A 24,890-nucleotide genomic window follows, 5' to 3' on the forward strand; every position below is an offset into this window, starting at 1 on the left:
TGTTCCTTGAAAAATTCATAGCTAGAAATGAGGAAACAAGGAACATGTTATTGGATGATGGAGAAAAGGTAATCTTTGTAATAAAATGGCAAAGAACTTGGTGGGATTATGTTTTGCAGGAAGGACATGAATTTTGGGGGAACCAGAGGTGGAATGTTACCCCCAAATTCATTGGTTGAAGCTCTAAACCCCAGTGTGGCTATGTTTGGATATAGGACCTCTAAAGAAGTAATTAAGGTTAAGGGAGTTCCTAGATCTTCTAAAATTAGTGGCCTTAGAAGGAGAGACACCAGAGAGCTTGCCTGCATGCTCTCTCCCCTGGTGCACACGCACTGGGGAAATACCATGTGAGGGCACAGTGAAAAGGCAGCCGTCTGCAAGCCAGGGAGAGAGTCCTCAGCAGAAACTGAGTTGGCCAGACCTTGAGCTTGGACTTCTAGGCTCCAGAACTGTAGGAAAAGTCGCTTCTATTGTTTAAACCACTCAGTCTCTGGTATTTTGTTATGGCAGCCCAAGCTAAGACAGGAAACGTTAGGCACCCTGGTGACCTTTGACCCTAAAGCCCCAGGAAACCTCGGATCAATGAGCAGAGCTTAACCCCATGAAACAGAGCTCCTATTGTCCTCTCTCCAGCTCTAGCCTGCATCTTCCCAGCTTGACTGGGGGCCTTGTTTCTCTCGATGGCACTTTGGTTTTCTAGTTAGAAGTGAGAAAAGGAGTCTCCTGGGGACGTTAAGGTTACTCCAGTAACGCCAGGATACATCCAGCTCCACTGGAAATCTTGCGTCTGTGATTCTGGGTCAAATGATACCAAAGCTGGTGATTACCCCACTGATCAGGCTTGGCTGTCACGCTGGGCTGTGGGCCCCTCCCTCCCACGTTCAAGACCGGCACCAACTGTCGCGGGAGGGCCTGGCTCCATCGCCTGTGAAGTGGGGGCGTGTTTTAAAATGACCGCCAAAGGTCTTGGTTCATGTTTTTTATGATCATGGTTTCCCATGCAGTCTCAGTTTTGGAAATGTGCCTTCTTGCATAGCTGCTTTTCAGTAAAGATATTAGCAGTCCCCACCCCCACTCCCTAAGGAAACAAAGGATGAAAATGAGTAAGAGCTAAAGAGTAGCGTGTGCAGATTTTTGCTCAGGCTCTGCTCTGCTGTGGGAGAATTTCGAAGGCGGGCTCAGCGCTGCCGTTTGTGGTTTGGCCCCGTGGTGCCTGTTAAAAGTGGCTTTAATGAGAGTGGAAGGTGCTGGACACTGCGGGCCTGTGTTTGCTCAGCTGCCTACTGGCAGCAGCCACAGCTGGGAAGGCTGCCCTCGCACGGTGTCTGCCCACAGATCCTCGCTCCGAGGCGGAGAGTATGGGAAGGAGCCCTGGACGTGAACCTGGTTTCCATGGTCCCATCCCCACACCCCCGCCCCTGGCGGCGGGTGGTGGATCCGCACTAGAGTGGTGTGTGGTCCGTTTTCCCAAGGACTCGCCCCTCTGCCTGCCTGGCTTTCTGCACGCTCCCGCACGGATTGATGGGTGTGATTTGGTTCAGTGTGTGTCATACACTAACACTCAAGAGGGCAAGTGAACAGGGTCCCCTTTCCCTGTCCTGCTCCGTATTGGCCTTGCTTGGTCTCTGTAAGCAGAGATCCGTTGGCTAGACTGGTTGCCCTTGGCCTCCAGACCTTTCCATTTGGGTGCCTGCGGTTCTTCCCAGGGCCAGAGGTACCCGTGTCAAGAGGATGTGAGGCTAGATAAGAGCAGGCCAGCCGAGCATCTTGGGTGGGTCTGGAGCTGCTCTTGGTCCCGATCTAAATCTGCTTTTCAAGGCACCCAGAACAAGTGGTCGTCTTTGATGTTTATCTGGTGTAATTTAGCTCAGCGATTTAAAGCTTGGAAGGCTGATTTCCCATTGCAGGCATGGCAGGTGCAGCCCAGGTTGGATGAGGGGCCTGTGCCCTGGCCTGGAAGTGGGCTGCGAGCTCTCTGGGCAGACGTGACCGTAGCCAAACCTGCCACTTGAGGGGAAGCACATCTCATAGGTCCCCCCAGTGCAAGGGGTCTGCCAGCATCTTTCTGTTATGGGACAGCCAGCTATGGCTGGATCATCCCCTAGGTGGGGGCTTTCTTATCAGTTTTGTCAGCACGCTCAGAACCACCTGGTGGTCTCTCCGTGTTGCAGCCTAGAGGAATGACACACGTCTCATTGTTTAGTTGCTGCGACCAGGAGGACCAGGGCGTTGCATGCAGCTGTTGGCCACTTCTGTGCTCACAGACTCCTGGTGCTGGCAACGTGGTCTCCTCCCAGTGTGACTTTGCTTGTTTTATTAGAGAGGGTGTTTCCCAGGTTACACTTTCTTAGCAGGAACTTAAAGCGGGACAGTAAAGGGCTTGGAGAAGTGCCCTGTGTGGCCCGCCAGACAGCACATTTCACCTCCTTCCCCCATAGGACTATGCGGCTTCTGGTCTCAGTTTGCTATCTTTCAATGGGGATCCCCTGCAGCACTTGTCTGCAGCTGGTGTTCAAAGCCTCGTCCAGGGACACCTGCCAGTTTTCGAATCTCGATTCAGAGAACTTGGTCGCTGAAGCTGAGGAGCCGGCATGCCTGGGTCACTGGAGAATCCATGTGGCCTGGAGAAGGGCCTCCATGGGCCTCCCCAGCAGGACAGGGACGCTGGCCACTGTCCCCTCTCAGGATGGGCCTCGCATCTCAAGATCTCAGGCAGCCACGTGTCCCCCGCGCTCTGTCATGAGAAGGTCCCAGAACATCCTGCCTTTCTCCCAGATCTTCCTGCATCCTAACCCAGACCTGTCAGTAAACAGGAGCCGATTCCAGTTTTTGCCGCTCCCTGTCCTCAAGTTCCCAGGTGATGACTGCCTGTTATCTGTGTGGGACTTGTGTAAGCTACTGCCCCCAGTGCAGCTGTAAGACAAACATTTTAATTGAAGGACAGGAGGGCCAGGAGGTATGAACACTCGTGTGTCCGGTTCTCAGTAGAGGAGGTGGCAGCAACGTTCAGGGGCTAATTATATGTGCGTCTCTGGGACTCACACGAATGTTACTGCAAATGCTCCTGACTCTCGGTCACAAAGTCAGTTTATCTCCAAGTCCAGGGAGCAGTGAAGCCCACACATTCAGGAAGATGTAACCCTTGTTGACTGTCCTGGGGAGAAGTAGCAGGTGAAACCGAGGGCATCAAGCTCTCTCCCAGGGTGGGAATTTTCCCAAGAAGCTGAGTCAACTTTCATTTTGGATCCTGCATTTTAGAGTTGTCTCAAAGACCTGGGTTCCAGCCTAAAATTCACCTACCGGGTAGGCATGCCTTAAAGAGCAGGAGATGCGGTGGCCGTGGTACCCAGGCTCCTTTACGGCCATTGTCCTCTGGGTCTTCTCAGCTGGCTCACCCTCTCTGCTACCCACCATGCCCCCACCGACCTTTCCTTCCCTTGTCCTCTCTCCTCACCCTCTCCCCTTTGCCATTCATGCAGCGCCTCGGCCACCTAACCTTAGCTCAGCCTTGCCCTCTACCTGCCTCCATCCTGCTTTCCCTAAATACAAGTGTATTCTCTTCCTGCAGCTGCTGGCAAAGGACCACAAACTGAGTGACTTGAACCAATTTTCTCTCTGAGTTTTGAAGGTTAGAAGTCCAAAATCTAGGGCTTCCCTGGTGGCGCAGTGGTTGAGAGTCCACCTGCCGATGCAGGGGACACGGGTTCGTGCCCTGGTCCAAGAGGATCCCACATGCCGCGGAGCGGCTGGGCCCGTGAGCCATGGCCGCTGAGCCTGCGCATCCAGAGCCTGTGCTCCGCAACGGGAGAGGCCACAACAGTGAGAGGCCTGCATACCGCAAAGAAGTCTGAAATCTAGGTGTTGGTGTTGGTAGGGCCGTGTTCCCTCTGCACCAGGGAAGAGCCCTCCCTTGCTCCTCCTCACTTCTGGCCACTGCCTGCAATCCTTGGTGCTCCTTGGCTTGTAGCTGCATCTCTCCAATCTCAGCTCCGTCATCACACGGCCTTCTCTGTGTGTCCTATTTTCTTCTTATATAGACGCCAGTATGACTTCATCTTATTAACTAATTGTAATTACATCTGCAAAGACCAATAAGGTCACATTCTGAGTTTCTGGGTAGATGCGGATTTTGGGGAGATGCTCTTCAACCCACCCCATCAGGTTTCTCAGAGCTGTCCTAGGACTCAGCACTGTGACCCCATTGCTCTTGTTGTAGCCATTTAGGTGGATTGTTGAACACCAGCCTGTTTCTGCCTACGTTGCTTCCTCTGTCTGGAACTGGCTTTATAGGCTGTCGTCCACATGGTGTGGCCATCGTTCATCTTTTGAGACTCAGCTTTGCCTCCTCTTTGGATCTTCACCTGAAACTCCCACCCCCACTCACATGCTCTGTCTTGGCCCCCAAGTCACTCAGCTGTACTTACCTGTTTGGGTGGTTGTCACCGACAGGAGTGTGAGCCCCTTGAGGTGTCGTTCACATCCATCCCAGCACTTGGGACTTAGCAGGTGCTCATAATTCCTACTTGCCTTTGGATGGAGTGGTCAAGGCTGGTCATTAGAATCTTTCTGAATGTTAGCATCCTTAGTTGACTGGCAGGATAATGAACACTAACCCTGAAGGGGGGCCTTTGCAGATTTCACTCTATGACCAGCACACTGTCTCTCCGGAGCTTTCCTGTCAGCACATACCCAGGCAGTCAGAATAAAGGCAGCTAGCTAGTGTTTATGTGGGGCTTTGGTATGTAGGAAGTGCTTGCTCATTTTTCACACAGTGGGAAAGCTGTTTTTGTTGACAGAGCTCAAGGGAGCAATTAACATTTGAAAAGAAGTGGCTAAAACCTGAACAAGGCTTCCCCACCTGGCCCTATCTCTCACCTTTTCTCCCTGCTCTGGGAGAACTTAAAGCTGTGGAGTGTGAGGCCTCTGACTGGGTGAGCTCTTACAGCCTTAATATTTCTGATTTTAATAGCATGTGCTAGTTTAATTGCAGAAGCCACAATCAAATCCGAGGAAAGTGAATGAATAGGAAATAGACAACTCTGTATGGGGGGGGCAGGGTGTTGTGCACATACTTTTTTAGGCCTCAGGGCCCTTATCTGCAAAATAGGAAGGTTAAAAGGAAGGAGGTTTATGTCCACAGTTGTTTTCTTCAAGTGTATGATGGGCTTTCACAAGAAAGAGGGGCTTGGGTGCAGAAGGAAGCTGTGGGTGGACCAATGGGTAGAACTTAAAATAAGGTCATTTCAGTACAAAGTGAGAGCATATTTTCTTTTCAAGCAGAGGCTGAATGATTTCTGGGGTGTTTTAAAGAGTTGGTGCTTGGATTGCGAGTTGGGACTAGATGGACTCTGATTTCTTCAATTCTTGAGTCTATGCTTGGGAGAACGCTAAAACTCTCTTCATTTCAAGAATTTTCTGATTAATAATAAGTAGAGGGACTTCCCTGGTGGCACAGTGGTTAAGAATCCGCCTGCCAATGCAGGGGACTCGGGTTCGAGCCCTGGTCCGGGAAGATCCCACATGCCGTGGAGCAGCTAAGCCCGTGCACCACAACTACTGAACCTGCGCTCTAGAGCCCGTGAGCCACAACTACTGAGCCTGTGTGCCGCAACTACTGAAGCTCGCGTGCCTAGAGCCCGTGCTCTGCAGCAAGAGAAGCCACCCAGTGAGAAGCCTGCACATCGCAACAAAGAGTAGCCCCTGCTTGCCGCAACCAGAGAAGAGCCCGTGCGCAGCAACGGAGACCCAACGCAGCCAAAAATAAAATTAATTAATTAAAAAAAAATAATTATATATATATATATATATATATATATATAGAGAGAGAGAGAGAGAGAGAGAGAGAGAGAGAGATTGGATCATGCTTTTATGTCCAGGAACTCTGTGACTATTTTAGCCAACAACCAACCCCATCCCTTGATACAAAATGCTCAGACTCATTAGTAATATGATACTACTTTATATTTGTATAATCCTGTAAGTTTATAAATGTTTTCACTGGCAGTATTTCATTTGCTCTTCTCAACAACCAAATGCAGTAGTTGGTATTCCCTCTCTATCATCAGCCAAGAGACGGGGCCCAGAAAGGGGAAGTAACTTATATGGTTTACAGAGTAGCAGGATCAGATCTGGAATCCAGGCCTTCTGACTCCAAGGCAGTGCTTTTTCTACTTTTTTGTACCACAGATGCCTCTCAGTAGCTACAGGTTTGATTTTTCAGGAGTCTGAGAGTTGGCAGCAAATACTGCATAAAAACAGAGAGTAGCATGACTTTATGGTCTAGGTCCCTAAGGAAAGCAATGGTCCTGGCTCATTTCCTGTAGTAGTGCCCTCGTGGTAGCCCTTGGTGGGGAGGGCAGTACAGGTACACATAGGGGACAGATTGGCCTCCCCAACAAACACAGATTTGTAAGCTCACGGTGCTACCATTCATAAGCCGTTTGCTTTGGGTCAGGCACTTTAAAATATATTATCTCATGTAATCTTTAACAAAAACCTAAACCAGGCAGGCAGCTTCTCCTTGGGAAATAGGAAAGTGGAGGGTGGACTCCTGAGTCTCCAGTATTTTTCCTGGCCTCAGTGCCAACTGTTGAAGGCTCAGAAAGTCATTGAATTTGGAATTGTCCCCATTGACATTTAAGCTCATGAGACAACTACCACAGGTGACTCCAGACCTCAGCCCAAACCTGTATATTTGGGTCTTGCAGTCTGTCACTAAATTTTCTGACCAGCTACTTGCACCGGGCTGGCCCAAGTCACTTCATTAACCTTTTAGTAATACATGTATACAGTTGACTGTTTTGGAGCCCACTTACTGTGTTATAGCAGGGTTTTCTGTGTTGTTATATTCTCGTCTTACAGATGAAGAATCTGAGCTTTGGAGAAATGAGTTAACTTGTTCAAGGTCAAAGAATAAATGGAAGAGTCAAGGGTCATGCTCTCTGGGCCCTGAGCCTGCACCATCTACAGTGTGCATCGTAAACCCACAGTCAGAGAGAGTGGAGAGGCTGCAGAGGTACAGATACGTAGGGCATCAGTTTGGTTTTGTTTTTCAGAATTTATTTTTCAAAAACATGTCTTTCAGAGTTTCATGAACTAAAATTTGAACTGTGTTCGGAGGTGCTTCTCTCCAAATGTGTTTTAGAAATGTAGCACGAGGGTGAGCCCTCTCCTCCGTTGCCATGGCAGTTTTGTATGACAGTTGTCACTGACACTGGAAGATGTTCTGTAGCTGATTAGACATAGCATTTCACATTGCACCCTCTTTGTCCTGAAAAGAAAATAGCCAGTAGAGTTGAGGGGGTTACTTTCCCACTGGGAACAGCATCCACTTCTTCTGGTTCTGATCATGGCTAGTCCATCATCCATGTTGTCCTTTTCTGGGCGTATCTGGGATTCCTGTACTTGTGTTTTTATGTGCAGGTCTCAAGTGAATTTCTGTTACGAGCTATGCGTATCCATGCACTGTTTTCCACAAATATATGTGGTCTGTGAAAAGGGGCATTTCCCTGGGAGGGTGTATTGGAATGAAGTAATTATTGAGCTCAGAGTTCTGTATCTTGGGAAAGTGCTCCTTGCCATGGGTTTTTGGTGTGGCCATGTCCACAATCAGTCTGGACATCAGGCTCTGCCTGCCCGTATACACGGTTTCTGCATGAGGATCATTTAATCAGGTTACTGTCTTTTGTCTATGACTGTGGTAATCATAAGAGAGGCAGCAAATTTCTTACCAGCTCAGTTTTTCTTGCCTCCCTCCTTCCCCAGAGGCAGTCTGGTCCGGAGACTGGGGCTAGTTGAAGGGTTTACTTTTGTTCATCTCTGAGGCCCCTCTGCCTCTGAAACTCCATGGTTTTATGAAATACATGCTCAGAACTGATCCTATACCTGTGGCAATTACTAGGGTTTCCTAAATGTGCAGGTTGAGCCAACGAGTACCATGCACCGTGGGGAAGCCACCACAGGTGTCCCTGTGCGTGGGGGACTTTCCAGGGGCTTGTTGGAGAGCGAACCTCGCCCGTGTGACTCCCCTGACAGGTCAGTGGGGACCGGAGGGTTGGAAAAGCCTTCCTGAAAGAAATCAGCCCTGCTTTGGCCCTGTGAGATGCCATATTTGGAAGATGCCAAGGAGCAGAGGCAGGGGGCTTCTGAACCCCGACACTGGCTGAGGACAGGGGTGCTCCTGCATCCTGGCATTATTGGCTGAGGACAGGGGTGCTCCTACATCCTGGCATTGTGGAGCCATAACTTAGGCTGATGCTAGGGTGCCCTGCAGGGTGTCCCCTCAGTAGATGCCAAATGATACAGTAGTCGTAGATTTCTTTTATCCTGAAGTTATCTAACAAACTCAACCAGTCCAGAGCATGAATCAGGAGCCAGAACAGAAATGAGAAAGCCCTTAGACTTGGGATTGAAATCGACATCGGACTGCCGTACTGGAGCGGATATCACTTAGCCCGAGCAGAGCGCCTCACTCCGGTACGGCAAAGCCCATTTTCTCTATTTATACCAAGGTTGAAGAGGTACAAGAACAGAGGATCATTGCCTGAGGCAGCTAGGTTGACAGCAGCTAGGAATGACTTTGGTAGCCAGTAGTGAGAGATAACATGGTGAAGAATGAGAAAAAACGGCTGTGAGTACTCCAGGTGACTGCAGCATGGGCCCCAAGAGGAACCCCTGCCTCCTAAGGGCTCTGACACCCCGCTCTGATACATACGAGGCACAGCCCAGTACCTAATTCGGGCTGGTGATCACCCTGACTCACCAACAAGACTTACATCATATATTACGTAGTCTGCTCTCTTCAAAAAGGTGAAAAGGGGCTTCCCTGGTGGCGCAGTGGTTGAGAGTCCACCTGCCGATGCAGGGGACACGGGTTCGTACCCCGGTCCGGGAAGAGCCCACATGCCGCGGAGCGGCCGGGCCCGTGAGCCATGGCCGCTGAGTCTGCACGTCTGGAGCCTGTGCTCCACAACGGGAGAGGCCACAGCAGTGAGAGGCCCGCGTACTGCAAAAAAAAAAAAAAAAAGTGAAGATAGGCAGATTGGATTTTAATCCAAATCTCAACTTTTTTTTTTTTTTTTTTTTTTTTTTTAGCTCCCGTGTTAGCTTGTCAGCCTGTGGAGGCGGGCAGGTCCACAGCTGATTCTGGGGCTTTCTGGTGCCTCTCTGTTGAGACGGGGCTGAAGGAAGAAAACATCACCTGAGCTCTGCCCCTTGTTTGGTTTTCTGAGCAAAGGCTCCAGAGCCTGGGGAGGCTCCTGTCCAGTCCCTGAGCCCGCCCCAGGCCACCCAGGGCTCTGGCGTAATGCTGATGGTGGACTTGCCCAGTTTGGAGAGCAAGGCCCCTGCCAGAGCTGGGTGTGGACCGACATCCCTTCTCTGGGCAGCATGGTGGTTTTGGGGGTAGAGAGGTTGGGAAACAGGGCTGCCAGGCTCCGGTCCAGCCGTTCCCTCTCTGCCTTGCAGGCCCCGGCTGTGGTAGTGTGATGCCCTGGGCCCCTCCTTGCGGGCTGACTGAACAGAAAAGCCAAACCCCACAACCACAAGAGGGTTTGCTTTGAAGATGGGCCTGAGCATAACCTCTGAGTTGCCTTTTTAAGTTTTAAATCTTGATCAGGGAAATACTTCTCTGCTGGAATCCAGGCCCCTTGAGATGTGTCCATGTCAGCACAGGAGCCTGGCATGAAGTAGCTTGCATGCGGCAAGTCTGTGCACATGAACAGACCTACTTCTGTGTAGAGGGGCTCCTCATCTCCAAGAAGCCCAGAGACTTCGGAAAAGCAGTGCCTGGGCAGGCGGGTGGGGGTGCATAGGAAGGAGTGTTCGTGTGTGATCAGCAAGCAGGCAGAGGCCGCCGTCAGCCTCAGGATGGAGCAGGAGGTGGAGAAGCAGCACGTGCCCCGCCCGTGGGAGAATGTCACGGACACAGGGACAGAGCCGAGGCTGGCCATGCTGAGCCGGGGATCCGCCGGGCAGGGTGTCTGTGGAAGCCAAGAGGACTTTTGCACAAAGATCTATGACACACAGACCTCAACTCAAGGGCCACTTCGCTTCCTCAGGAAGTTGCTCTTATGCCTACGCAAGTCCTAGGTGCTTAGAAGCCCTCCTCTGCTCTTCCTCAGCCCGTGTATTCCAGTTGGTGGTCACAGAGCTCCTGTTCCGCATACACCGCCGGCAAGGAGAAGCTCCTCCCACCGTATCTTTGCATTCCCAGAGCTTGGCTGACATAGGTTCTTAAATATGAGAGTGGTGAGTGGGCGACTGGAAGACTAAATGACTAGGGCTTTTGAATGTGGATTTGCTCTTAGGAATCTTATACTTCTGTTATTGGAAGTTGGTCTTCCCAGATTTCCCCAGCCCCGCCTGAGTGTGCATATCTAGGTTGATACTAAGCCCCAACTGAATGCGGATCACAGATCGAGGCACTGTGGGGATATGAGTAAGAAAGCATTGCCATGACTCTGCTCTCAAGGAGATGAGCTGATTGACTTCTAGATTGTTTTCCGACTCCATGTTAAACTCTGGGGGCACAGCCCCAAGGGGAGCTGAGGACTGGATTGGCAGAGTGTCAAGCTGATGGGTTAGGGGCTGTCTTGTCTTGGTGTGAAGAACCCTGAGCTGCTCGGAGAGCTGTAGAAGGCAGTGTGGTCATCCAGGAATTGAAGGCAGCCCTATCCTCGTGCCCAGGCTATTGTAAATAATCCTTATACGCTCACCTACTTAGCAGGGAAACAGGAAGAAAAATATAAAGGGCAAGATATAAATAACTATGTGGAGTTTAGCACACTGGTGGTTGGTGGACATCTAAGAGACCTGGAGAGGTCCGTGCATACGTACACTGTCCTACAGTGGCCACACATCTGGGAGAAGGAACAGATTGGAGTTCCAGCTCTGCTGTTTGGTAGATGTGTCCTGTTTGCAGGTCATAGATTTTTGAGCCTTGGTTTTCTTCCCTTGAATGATTGTGAGGGTCAAATGAGATGAGGTATGTAAAATCCCTGGCTGTGCTATTACAGGTCACTTTTTGAAAGGGTGAGTGTCCTGTATCTGTGTCCAAGAGCATGTTCTTTTGCAACCAATACCGAGTATGGGTGCCCCCTTCAGCCACCCTGCTACCTCTTCTCTGCTCCTCTGCTGCTCCCAGAGGGGCCAAGCTGGTGACAGGTTAGAGATCGCAGGACACTGGCAAGTGGAGTCCTCTTCACACACCCCTGCGGAGGACTGGAAACAGCAACCCACGGAGCAGGAGGCCTTGTAGACCAAGAAAGAGTGAGGTCTCAGCTGAGGCCTCAGGGGGCTCAGGGAAAAGGATCTTGTTTCCTCTGAAAGAGGGAACTCTTGCTGGCCTGGGATGGATGGGATGCAGAGTAGGAATCAGGATTAACTAGTGTTTGCAGCCAGTATTTTTCCAGTGCACTTTGCCCCGTGTGGGTGTTGTTTTGACCTACAGAAAACTGAAAACCCTACATTCCTTCCATCAGGGGCAATGAGGTGTAGGTAGAAACACTGCTCTAGGACCTGACAAACTTGAATCTACACTTTGTTGTTTCACTCAGTAGCTCTGCAGCCATCTGTAAGTCCTTGACCTTTTTGGGGTCCTCAGTTTGCTCTTCTGTAAACTGAGAAAACGAGGAACGTTCTGTGTAGCCTCAGCAAATCTAAATTAGAAGGTATAACATTCCTTTCTCGCCTATTGGCTAGATGGGATGCGGCTAATGATGTAGCCTGGGAGAAGGCACAGAAGCCACTGAACGATGGGACTTAAGTTTCATCTTTAAATTCTTGTCCTGGAGACGAAAGATGTGGTGAAACCAGGAGCCTTCTATGTGCGGTTACCCTTGGTGATCTGTTATTTTACCTGACTCCAAAAGAGGATTTTTTTTCACATAAGACCTGCTTGGAAAAACTGCATTAATTTTGCCTTCTTTTCTCAGTATCCAGCGAGCGGCATTGGTGGTTCTGGAAAATTACTATAAAGATTTCACCATCTATAACCCCAACCTCCTAACAGCCTCCAAATTCCGAGCAGCCAAGCACATGGCGGGGCTGAAAGTCTACAACGTAGATGGTATGTGCCTTGAAGTGGTGTCTCTGGTGGGTGCAGGGAGCAGTTGGCCAACCCAGTACTTAGATTAAACTGTATGTTCCATTTGGTTCTACCCCTCTCAGGGTCTGCCTTTATGGTACATTCTCATTTCAGAACAATTTTTCCTTTTTTCTTTTTCTTTTGTCTTCTCTTCCTTTCCTTTTTTTTTTTTTTTCTGACAAAGATATTTTTAGAGAAATGTTGATTGATAGTCTGCATATGTGGGAGATTCATTCATTTGAGGATTTTATGAAAACGACATGAAACAGTAGTGATGTGGGTTTCCTGCCTCCTGCTGTGAACATCTTGCATTGAAAGCTCATAGGAAAAGGCTGCTTTTCAAAATTTGGATAAATTACCGAAGATTCAGCTACTCCAATCCATTAAGACTATAATTCAGACCTCTGGTGAGATTCTTACAGGCATTTGTCAGTCCTGGCTGAGAACCAGAGTTGAGTGGGTGGCTGGAGGCCGGAGGCCAGGCTGGGGACATCAGAGCTGTGTTTCGGGCTATCAGATGGTTAAGTGCAAGAAACAGGACACGGTGTCATTTCTTGCCAGGTACCTTGGGTCAGGGCAAGAGCTTTGCAAAGCCTAGAAGAGGATCATATTGTTAACAAGTCGAGTGATTTATAGGCGGTGTCAGTTTTAGTGACAATATCCTCCCCCTTTTTTTGTTTTTGACTCTATGAGATGTGCACTCGCTTGTGAATCCTGAAGGATTGGTAAATTTCACAAACCTAGTGCAGAATCCCACTAGCAAGCCAGGCCATTAAGTAGATGATGCGTAAGAAAGCATATGATCTGCCTCGTCCTTCTGAAAAGTTAAGGCAGTCCGTGGTCAGGGGAACGAGACCAGGAGTTCTAGGTGTGTATTAATAAACATGACATTTTGCAAGACCCCAAGCCTGGGTATTTTCTGTAAAAGTTGTGGCTACCATGACACTCCAGCACGTGTGTGGTCAATGTCTCCGTGGCCATTGACTCTCTTTTTCCTCTGTCCTGTTCCCCTCATCCCTCTCATTCTCTCCCATTGTCTTGTCGCTGAAATGAATGTTCCAACTGCCCTTATGGCCAAAATGGAACTTTATGTAACAGATGGTAAGTAACATCTTCAGCATAGTCTGTGCTATTTTTGGCCAGCATTTTAATTGTCAAGCATTCTTCATCTCCTTGGGAGTTCCATTTCCACTCATCAAGTTGGGGTTTGGGGAGATTTCCTTCTTCTTGTGAGCATTTTGAACGCAGATCAGGGGTCCTGTTCACCCTTCTGGGAAGTTACTTTTGGGATTTGTGTACGTGCTTCACAGGGGATGGGTGGACGGTACTGACAGACTGTGGACTAGTTTTCTGCTGTGTTTCGCAGCCCCGAGGCATTAAAACTGTCCTTCCTCCATCATCCTTTCCCCCAAAGGCCCCAGTAATAACGCCACTGGTCAGTCCCGGGCAATGATCGCCGCAGCTGCTCGGCGCAGGGACTCGAGCCACAACGAGTTGTATTATGAGGAGGCGGAACATGAACGGCGGGTGAAGAAGCGGAGAGCAAGGTACACTGCCCACCGCCCAAAACTAGCATGCCTGTAACACTTTTCTTTTGAATGGCATACTAACTCTCTTTTTCAAAAATTTATTTTATTGAAGTATAGTTGATTTACAATGTTGTGTTCATTTCTACTATACAGCAAAGTGACTCAGTTATACATACATTCTTTTTCATATTCTTTTCCATTTTGTTTTATTACAGTATGTTGAATACAGTTCCCTGTGCTATACAGTAAGACCTTGTTTATCCATCCTATGTATAACAGCTTGCATCTGCTAATCCCAAATTCCCAGTCCTTCCCTCCCCCAACCCCCTCCCCCTTGGCAACCCACAGTCTGTTCTCTGTAAGACTTTTTTTTTAACCAGAATGAAATTTCAGTTTATAAACATGACCTGCTTGGGCCTTTGGAGGGAATCTTGCTCCAGTGTTTCTCAAACTTTAGCATTCAAAAGCATCACCAGGAGCTCTTGTTAAAACACAGATCTCAGGTTCCGGGCCCTACCCGCAACGGATACTTAACTTTTCAGTAGGTCTAGAGTGGGGCCCACCCAAGAATTTGCATTTCTTTAAAATTCCCAACTGATGATGAAGCTGCTGGCCCTCAGCCCGCACTTTGAGTGGCCCGCCCTATATCCCCAGGCTCTTGCTGATTTTCAAGATCTGATCACATTAGCCGAAGTGGACAAAGATGGTTTTCATCATGTGTGCTGGGCCCCTTCCTTCTTTTCTCCCAGGGGCTGCTGGTATGGGCGGCTGGATCCGGGGATACAGCTCTGGCTCTCTGTAAGGCTGCTTCTGCACCACCAGCCACCTCTCAGTGCAAGCAGAGCCTTTTGTAGCCGGAGTTTGAGGGGCCTTAAAACTCTTTTCATCTAACCCTTCATTGTAAAGATGAAAGGGACTGAACTGAGTCTCCCGAGTAAATTAGTGGCAGAATTGAGAACAGAAGTCATCTCCGACTCCCAGCCTCCTTCCACCTCACCCTGGAGCCCCCATTCCACGTATTATTTTTGCCTTTGCCTTCCTTTCCCCTTCCCTCCTCTCCCAACCATCTGGAGTGACAACTAAGAACTGGAGCCTTGGGTGAGCTGGTGGCAGACTGGGAGGAGTCATCCCACGTTCAGTGTGACTCTGTTCTCAAGCCCTGCACCACGGTCCTGACTGCTGTGTTTCATCGCCTGCAGGCTGGTGGTTGCAGTGGAGGAGGCCTTCATCCACATCCAGCGTCTCCAGGCTGAGGAGCAGCAGAAAGCCCCAGGGGAGGTGATGGACCCCAGGGAGGCCGCCCAGGCCATCTTCCCCTCCATGGCCCGGGCTCTGCAGAAGTACCTGCGCACCACCCGGCAGCAGCACTACCACAGCATGGAGAGCATCCTGCAGCACCTGGCCTTCTGCATCACCAACAGCATGACCCCAAAGGTGCGACTTGTCACCGAGCTTGGAAAGTCCCATTTTAGGGTATTACCAGGAATGATAAAATCAAAGGCTTCTCTAAAGCACCAACTAATAAGAATGAATGATTCTCACTTATTTTATGTTGTTTTGGTACAGTCGTTTTTAAAATGTGCCTTTGAAGGCCTCTAGATTCAAGCAGAGGAAAGACTTTCACTTAGAGACAGTCCAGGTGGTAGTTCAGGTTACTCTGCGGATTCTGGGGCCAAGTTGACTCACTTTAACCTGGCACCTCCACCAACTAGTGGGGAACCTTGGGCCAAGAGCCTAATGGCTCTGTGCCTCAGTTTGCTAGTCTGTAAGTTGGGGATAATACTGATATCTACCTCATTGGGTTGTCATGAGAACTAAGAGAGTCCATTCATGTGAAGTGCTTAAAACAGCGTCTGTCATAATATAAGGACCAAATAAATAGCCATTATTATCAACAATAGAAAACGTGCCATCACTTTGGTGTTTTGGCTCTTAGGGCGTTAGTTTTACTGAATGCTCTTTTGGATTATGACATGAGCACACTTTTGGGGCTGTTACAAGAAACAACCATGCATCTAATAGAGGGCTGTGGCCAAGGAGGCAAAGTAGAGGAAGGGTTCAGCAAAGGACCTCTCTTCAAACAGAAGTGGGTTCAAATCCCGGCTCCAGGGGCTTCCCTGGTGGCACAGTGGTTAAAGAGTCCGCCTGCCGATGCAGGGGACACGGGTTCGTGCCCCGGTCCGGGAAGATCCCACATGCTGCGGAGCGGCTGGGCCCGTGAGCCATGGCCGCTGAGCCTGCGCGTCCGGAGCCTGTGCTCCGCGACGGGAGAGGCCACAACAGTGAGAGGCCCGCGTACCGCAAAAAAAAAAAAATCCTGGCTCCACCACCTGATTGGTTTGTGACTTTGCCTAAGTTACTCTTCACTTGTTTCCTCTTTTATAAAATGGGGATAATAATAGTATCTACCTGATAGGATTGTTGTATGAGAATTGTATTAAATATGGCAGCATGACATGTAAATCATGTGGTAGAAAGTAAGTGAGCTTGCATCCAGTACACATGTAACACTTGGTAGTGATATTAGTAGTATAAGGACCTGTGTTCATACATTGCCTTGTAATTACAACTGCTGGTTGCATTGTCACTAACCAGTAACGATCCTTAGAAAAGCAATATGGAAATATTCAGTAAGAAGCCATAACATTTCCCATATTCTTTGACTCACTAATCCCTCTCCTAGAAAAAGTACTCCGCACGGTCAGCTATACTCATGAATACATAGGCACGTGATTTTTGCAAAATAATCTGTATTAACTCCAAGTTGGAAATAACTTAAAAATAGAACAGTGGCTTACATATTACAGTATTTCACCTGTTAAAACATGGAAGAGTCTTTGTTAGAATATTAAGTTACAAAAAACAGAATGCAGAAAGCTTTGAACACTGTGGTTGCAAGTGAGTACAATATGTCTGCATGTGCAAAGTGATAGCTCATACCACATAGAATGGAAGTGGTGGTTTTCCTTTTTTCAAGGTTTTTTCTTTTTTTTAAGTTTCCTGGTTGCTTTCTTTTTCATTTAAAAAAAGTGTACTTTTCTGAATTAAAACTAATAATCTTTGTATAAAAATCTAAACGTTAAAGAAAAGTCTAATGTACAAAGCGAAGTTTTCATTCCCCTAGCCCAGACAGTTCTTACTGATGTAAAGAGTAGGGGTATATTCTTTCAGGTGTTTGTGTGTGTGTGTTTTTAAAGCAGAAATGGTTTAAAAAAAAAAAAAAAAAAAAAAAAAACAGAAATGGGATCTCATACCATATAGGTAAAGTTTGAAAACTTGCTTTTTTCACTTAAAGCTGTCTTTTGGCTATATTTCCATGTCAGTACTTCCCAATCTCCATCATACAGATCTGACTCATTCCCTGTAATAGCTGCGTCTTATTCCACTGAATACCATGGTTTGTTTAATGGATTGCCTACTGATGCACATTTGGATTAAGACCTTTCATTAGTGTAAACCAGGGGTTGGTGGTTTTTGTTAATCGAGTTTTATTGGGACACAGCTACACCCTTTTGTTTACAGATTGTCTACGGCTGCTTTCTCTCTACTACAGCAGAGTTGAGTAGTTGTGACAGTGTGTGCCTTTGCAACACCAAAAATATTTACATTTAAAGAAAAGTTTGCCAATCCCTGGTCTAAACAGTGTTGCAGTGAATACCTCTTTTTTACATATGTGTTTGTGCATTTATGCAAGTATTTCTGAAGGATAAATTTCTAGTAGAGGAACAGCTGGATCAAAGGTACAGATCCTGCCAAATTGTCCTTCTAAGGGATGTTACTGTTTTACACTTTTGCCTTTAGGGTATGAGACCGTTTATTTCCCCCTTACCCTTGCCAGCATTGGATGTCATCATTCTTTTTGATCATTGCCCATCTAAGAGGAGGGAAATATATTTTCATTATTTGAAGTCATATTTCTTTAACTATTAATGTGATAGAACATCTTTTCATGTCTTAATTTTCTATTCTTTTATGAATTGTCTTATTAATTTCATTTATCTAACTGTTGAGCTGTTTCTTTTCCTTATGATTCATAAGAGTTGTGTTTTTTGTTCTTTTTTTGGCCGTGCCTCATGGCTTGCAGGGTCTTAATTCCCCGACTAGGGATTGAACCTGGGCCCCAGCAGTGAAAGCGCTGAGTCCTAACCATTGGACCTCCAGGAAATTCCCACATAGGAGTTATTTTTATATGAATGTGTGTTGTGGTAGAGGCACAACTCCCCCTTCTGCCTTAGAATATATGCTTATAGATCAGAAATAATGTACCTGACAGCAGCAGTGAGGTGTGGTTGGAAAAGGATACCACTTAGAAACCATCTGTGACCTGTGTTTAGGACCAGAATGTTTTATCCTAATATTTTCTATCTGGATTCCTGGTTCGTTCTTTCTTCTTCTTTCTCAAAGCTAAATTGATGCATTTATTGATGTGACACACATGCTGTTGAGCCCCCCAGCATATGCCAGGCACATGGAAAATCCAAATTTAAAAAACAGTTCCTGCCTTCCAGGAGAGTATAGTTTAGTGTAGGCCTCAGATAAGCAAGTTGGCAGTAATTGTTCAGAAAGTAAAATGTCACACGGGAGTCATGCCATGATTAGAGGCCCTTAAAGGAGGACATGTTCGCCTGTCTGAGAGGTTCAGGGAGTAGTGTGAGAAGATTTAAAGGGCCAGGAGGAGTTTGCTGAAGGACGACATCCAGCAGCAGGAACAGCACCTGTCAAGGGAATGTTGAGGAACCCACGGAGCTCAGCCCTACTAGAGCCGAGAGAGAGGGAGGTGGACGTGGGGCCCGGCCATCCCCCGGACTTGCCACGCACACACTCCATCCACGATACAACAACCTTGCATCGTGAGATGGTTAGAGTCAACCACTTCGTCCTCACAGCAGCTCTGTGCATTAGCGCTGTCATCTCCTCTACCCACAGGTTAAACGGCTCACCCAGAGGCACACAGCATAAGGGCAGAGCATGCGTTTTTGTGTGTGCAGGTATATCCCTGTATTTCTTCTGCTCACATTCCCAGAGTGCTTCTCCGTGCCTGGCACTTGCCCCAAGGAGCTCTTGGGATGGGAGGAGGCCAACCTATGAACAGGTACAAGCCATGGCCTGGGCCGTGGGACCCAGGCCCTTAGAGGCGGCTGGTGCCTCAGCCACGGCTTCTGGGCAGACGTGGGTACCAGCCACCCTGCCTCCCTCGCCTCTGTGCTTACCACTGTTGGCACCCTCTGGTTGGAGAGTGAGAAAGTAGGGGAGCCTTCCCTCCCCAGCAAGGACTCCGTGGGGCAGGCCTGATGGAATTGGGTGTGATCTGCGGGGCCATCCTGTTTTGTTGGGAGGACATGTTTTCCCAGGAGTGAGAGCAGGCAGCCCCCAGCAGCACCGCCTGGAGCGGGTGCTCCCTCCCTAACAGCATCTCCACTTGTCCTTGCAGGCCTTCCTCGAGCGGTACCTCAGCACGGGTCCCACGCTGCAGTACGACCGGGAGCGCTGGCTCGCCATGCAGTGGCGGCTCGTCAGTGATGAGGCCGTGACCAGCGGGCTGCGGGATGGACTCGTTTTTGTCCTCAAATGCTTGGACTTCAGCCTCGTAGTCAATGTGAAGAAAATTCCGTTCATCATGCTGTCGGAAGAGTTCATAGACCCCAAGTCTCACAGATTTGTCCTTCGCTTACAGTCTGAGACGTCAGTTTAAAAGTTCTATATTTGTGGCTTTATTAAAAAAAAAAAAGAATATATAGAGAGATATATATGTATACCAGAGGGGCATCTTTGTTTTTATTATTCTTCATTGCTGACTGAACTGGCAGATGAGAGACCAGGGTCCTTTGACCATCTGCACTTTATTTGGAAGGAAGCAGAAGATGTCCATCCTGGAAAAAAGTGACTGATGACATCTGACTTGGGGATGGGATGTCTCGAGAAGCCGTTCCCTGGCGTTTCTGTGACAGCTGCAAACCAAAGCGGAGCTGGAGGTTCTTGGGAACCTCGCCTTACGACTCGTCCCTGCCTTTCGTCCAGCACCCAGCCCTGCCCTGGCTTCTGGCCATCCCACTCGTGGGCCTCTGGGGACACGTCTTTGTCCTGTTTCAGGGAACCAGACAGGACATGTGCACACGTGTTTGTAAACATCCGGCGCCACGGGCTGTTCACGAAACGCCTGCCTTCATCTTTGTTCTCTGTTGCCTTAGGTTCTGCAGAGAAAGATCGCAGTGACAAACGTGCACTGTCAGTTTACAGCTCTTAATGATTTTATTTTTTTCCCCAAAGAGAGAATCTGCCTGCCCCGGTTTTGACCTGCTTGCCTACCAGCTTGAGCAGGTAGCCCTTTCCTAACCCAGTGATGGCCTACCTGACCCCACTGCATCCCTCCCTCACCCCCCCAAAACACACCACACCCTACCTGGCTGGCAGCCCCGGCCAGGGAGCCCAGCCTTCAGAGCCGCCCAGAACCTGGCTCTTCACGTGTGCCCTCGGGCTCCATGCACGGCCTCAGGTCCGCCCCACGGATTGTTTGTTTACGTAGGGAAGGGTGAAGTACCCCCCAGGTAGGTCCCAGGGAGGGCATGCCAGCTAGGATGTCCCTTTCAGGCTGCGGCAGGAGCCCCTCCCCCCACTGCTCCACACCCACCAGGGGGAGACCCACGCTGTGACTCAGGGACTGGCAAGTTCAGCTCGGAGCCTCCATCTCCCGGGAGATACGTCCCCACAGCTCCATAGCAAGCTGTCCTGCCAAGGGACAGCTGCGGCGTCCAGCCCCTGACTTCTGACCACCATCACTGTGTGCTCATCACCTCCGCCCCTTACTACCTGGGCAGGGGCTCCTTTAGGCCCTGGTGCTAAATCACTTGTAGTTGGCAGTAAAGTGAGGAGAGGGAATGGGCAAGCTGCAGCATTTGGGGAAAGGAAAGTAGGGAGCCGAGCTTGTGATCCAGAATGAGGCCGGCCTGGTCTGTTTCTTAGATGGTTCCAGTGGGCTTGCCTGGGCCCGGGCCCAGGGGAGCAGCCGGGCCGGGTGAGTGGAGGCGCCAACGGACAGAGCCCTGCAGCGGGCTTCAGTTCCTCCATCTGCCTTCCTGTATCCACGGCAAACCTTTGCAAAGTGTTCACTCTCGCTTTTCCCCAGTGTTTAGGGTAACCAGTCACCTTGCTATAGCCATGGATGACACTGTCAAATGCTCTTTGCGTATGTGTTCGCATGTACCCTTTCTGGTTTATGCATTCCACAAGTGGTGCAGTGTTTGTTATTACTGTCTTAAACCAAAATTGGCTTTCGATATTTGTCACACACCTGTACCTGAAGAAGTAAACAGCATTCTTGAATCCACAGCCTTCAGGTCAACAAGAAGATGTGTTGGAAAAGCAGGAAGGAGAAACCATGGTGTGGAGCCAAGACATACTATTTAACTACATGGTTTCCGTTTATGAAAAACACATACCATGTAACCATGGTGCTTTTGTTCTTCTTAGTTTTGCCTTTAGGTCCCTTCAAGCTGGACATTCCTTTTGATAATGTCTTTCTCAGGAATATATTTTGGGAGACTGGGCAAGGGATGGTGAATGTATAAGAGACTTTGGCTGCATAAAGGTTATACTGTCCCAGACTAAATGTATCAGAGGCTGCTGCATCAGAAACCCAGCAATAGAAGTGCCATACATGTATATTCATATGGGTAACAATGACACTATCCATCAACATTCTAAAAAACTGTGCTTACAACCCTGTCCTCAATTACCAGTCCAGAAGGGGTTAAGTTGGATTCATGGCTTTGGTGCCTGCCTTCCCAGCAGGGTGAAGAAAGGTTTAAATTAAGGAATTTCTTTCCTCTCTCTCCCAGTCTTTGCATAGGAGAATGTCAGACTTTGTGAAATTATTGTTTCTGTTTTAAATTGAATATTGATTTTTTTACACTGACTTTGTATTGAGTCCTTTTCCAAAGAACAACGTAATAAAATGCAGGATCTTTGTATCAAGCCTTTGCACTTGCAAACTCTTAATAGCTTGAGTTACTGGTGCAGTGGGAACAATGTAAATGGCATTTTTTTTTAAATGTAAGTTTTCAGAAAAGCTGTATCATACAAGTGAACACAGTCCTTTTCAGTTCTTGCAGTCAATAAGCTCTTCTTTTGAAAAGGAGTGAACTGTGCCCTGGGCTAGTAGAATTAGAAGATAAGTTCACATTAGAGGATACAAGATTTTGTTTGCCTGAAATCTTTATAGATTTTCTATAACTTTCAACCTGTTATTAAAATGTGAACGTTAAACAGTAAGGAGTAGAAAAACTTAATGAGGAGTATATGTCTGAGGTCGTTCTCTTCCCTGGTGATGTTTTAACCAGTAGATAGTTTCTGTTCTTAAGTGTGTGCTTTTGAAGATAATGACATTTTTAATCGTCCATGAACTAAACATTGAAGTCTGCATTCTTAGAGCTGGAAGGGGTTTTAAGGTTTTGTGATTGATCCATCCTTTGCATTATCAGTTAAGTTAAAACGTGTAATAGTTTTGCGAAAGTTTTTAAAGTAGGCCCTAGAGAAAATGCTTGACCATTTTTTACCCAGCTGTCATCATCTCCCTTCCTTCCTCTCTGTCCTCTGTCTATGCACAGGACAAATTCCGTACAGCCAATGGATAGAGGAAAGTGGCCGTAGTGTGTGTGTGTGTGTGTGTGTTGTGCTGCGGCTCATTGCCAGAGCTCGGGCCTCCTTTGCAGTGGGGAGACTGTGGCTGTTCGGATGTGTGTTGGGTGGGCATGAGATGCTCCGCTGTCTTCACCATAGTTGGTGGTAGTCGAGTACTCTCTTTCTTGTGTCTCCTGGTCGCTTTGGTGTGCATGTATATAGATAAGGCTGTAGCCCTGTGGGAAGCCACGAGCCTGTTAGGCTGACAGAAACTGATGACCCTGCCCTCCTTACTTTCTCCCAGGAGAGTGAGAGTAGCAGCGGCCCAGTGAAATCAGCAAAATCAAGTCCTTGGTTTACTCTCATCTGTGTGAACCCTGCTGTGGAAGGCTCCCTACACTGGGACACATTATTTGTTTGTGGGTGTGTGTTTCTATATATGTGAGCATTTCTCTGAGTGTAATTACCAGATGGACGGCATGTTTATGTTAGCCATCTGAACATCTGTGTTATCTGTAACAGATGGGTACACAAATAACTTGTGGATGTGTTTATATAGATGAGTGTGTGAAAGTACATGTGTTTCTACATATGTGCTGTGTTTCAGAGATATCCTAACAGCACCCATCTTCTGGGAGCTTACTCTAAAGCCAGATACTTCTCCCTCCCCTCCTTTACTCCTTCCCCTAGGTTACACTGGCTTCTCCCCAGGAGTAAATGGCTTTAGCACAGCAGTGTCTTATGGAGAGCCTGCTGTCCTGTAGGCAAGTCCATTAGACTTTCTTGCCTCAGGACTTTATGACCTGAAAACAGCAAGAAACAAAGAAAGAAAAGTCAAGCTCCATGATAATGACTGCTCCAACTTCACTACCCTGGAAGCCTTACCATAGATTTCTCAATATAACTTAAAAATTGAGCTTCATTTTTAAAAAAATATTGATTACTAAAAGCAGCACAGAAATGGTGCCATAATATTCAAATAGTCCAGCAGACACCCTGCAATTGTAAAGCGATGTAAGTATTTCTGGGTAGTGTTTGTGCTTTGTGAGTCTTGTTTTACAAAAAATAAATCACTACTGTGAATTTACTGCTATGTAACCTTGTGGTCATAAGCCATTATAAATAAAATATGAGTTATTCTTAAGCCCATAGCACAGTTTTTGAATGGTATTCAGTGCAGTAGTGAATAAGGTACCTTAGACACTACGTTGAAATCTACATATTGAGCTTTAACCAAGTGGATGCCCAGAAAATTAGATTTGGGGTCACATTTTTGACAAAATATATTTTGGTCAAAGAAGGAAGAGAAGGGTAATATGTATCTATCAGGTATCGTATGTTAGGCGTTGTCTTAAAATGTGAATTCCTTTAAGGTAGGTGTTAATCTGAATTTTACAGGTAAGAAGAGGGATGATCAGAGAGGGAGGAACTTGCTTAAAATCTCATGGCTAATAAATGAAATTTCAAATCTAATGTTTGATTCCAATCCCTCGGTCACTGTACCTTGAAGTATTACCTAAATAATTTGGCATTTTCTGGATGTGGAGGACAGACCTGAGGATACTTAACCTTGAATCAAAACCTGGGATTGGGGGTTCGTTGGAGGTGGAATCACATCTGTTCTTTGACCTCGGGTTTGCACCAGAGCTGTGGCTCCAGGGAAAGCTGCTCCGCCGTGCTGGCAGATTTCTCAGGAATTTTGCTGGAAAGAACTTGAGAATCCTCCTTCCCTTAGGAGAACCAGCCCTGCTAGCGCTGCACCTGCTGGGGGACTCAGGTGCTATTGTTGTGGCAGCCACCCTTGGCTTCTGCCCCTCTCCCCCTCCACTCCCACCCTGCTGGCTTGGGCAGGTGTGCACCTTGGGGAGGTGTGCAGGGGCTGACCTGGCCGCCTTCTGATCTGAGGAGGCCTCTTCCTGGTGCTTTGTCAACATTATGCCCCAACAGCTTCCACTGGTTGGGGTGGGAGAGGGACTGCCTGCAGCCCAGCCTAGGGAGATTTGGGACTGGAGCCCCTGGCCTCCATCCTTGATTTCATGTTCTCAGCAAGCACTTTGCATCCCACTATTTTCCCCACATTTGCCCTCTAGAGTTTTAATCACTAGACATAAAACAGGACTCTGAGCACACTGTTTCTCTCTATTCCAAAGTCTTGAGGTTTTGGTTTAGTTGTGCATAAACTACCTTCTCTCCTGCTGTTTGCTTTCAGTAGAGGATAGGAAAGGAAAGAGGACACACCTCTCAGCATTGCTGCTTATTAGGAACGAGTAGGACACATTTTCAGAGGGTAAATAGGGAACGTATAACTACTGAATAAAATTAGATTTTAGTACTCTGTGTCCCTTTTACCAGGCCTGTCCCATTTCTACTTAGATAACCCAATTTGTTTTGATTCACCTGTAACATAAATCTCTTCAATGGGTTGTTTTAGTCTCCCCAACACAACAACAGATTTCTGACACCTGAAGCAGCACAGTGAAATGTTACTCCCAATATGGCGCCAGGAATCTACAATTGATATGTCTCTCAGCTTGAAAACATCAGTGTTTTGTCCTTGTTTTAGTGGGATAAAAACACTCTTAAGCCTTGGGGACAAATGTGACCAATTCCCAGGCTTTTATCTTGAGTGTCTTTGGCACTTCTTTTGGCACTGAAATAAT

General features: G+C 47.8%; 1 protein-coding gene across 4 annotated transcripts in view; it reads left to right on the forward strand.

Annotated features, from left to right (window-relative positions):
• The window catches only part of VANGL1 (VANGL planar cell polarity protein 1), a gene marked incomplete at its 5' end in the record, with an annotated part of 38,304 nt that extends 18,982 nt beyond the window's left edge, over window positions 1-19,322 (forward strand). For 2 of the 4 annotated variants that reach the window (XM_079696853.1, XM_079696855.1), the window contains 4 exons: window positions 11,934-12,067; window positions 13,500-13,632; window positions 14,814-15,048; window positions 19,046-19,322. In XM_079696853.1, the coding sequence (XP_079552979.1) occupies window positions 11,934-12,067; window positions 13,500-13,632; window positions 14,814-15,048; window positions 19,046-19,306 (763 nt within the window). In that variant the 3' untranslated portion in view covers window positions 19,307-19,322. Of the gene's footprint in view, window positions 1-11,933; window positions 12,098-13,147; window positions 13,187-13,499; window positions 13,633-14,813; window positions 15,049-19,045 lie in introns of all 4 variants that reach the window. The other 2 variants (XM_079696854.1, XM_079696852.1) reach the window with 2 other exon arrangements.
• Between the last annotated feature and the right edge of the window lie 5,568 nt (window positions 19,323-24,890).

This window comes from Hyperoodon ampullatus (genome assembly GCF_949752795.1).
Source record: "Hyperoodon ampullatus genome assembly, chromosome: 2".
NCBI lineage: Eukaryota > Metazoa > Chordata > Mammalia > Artiodactyla > Ziphiidae > Hyperoodon > Hyperoodon ampullatus.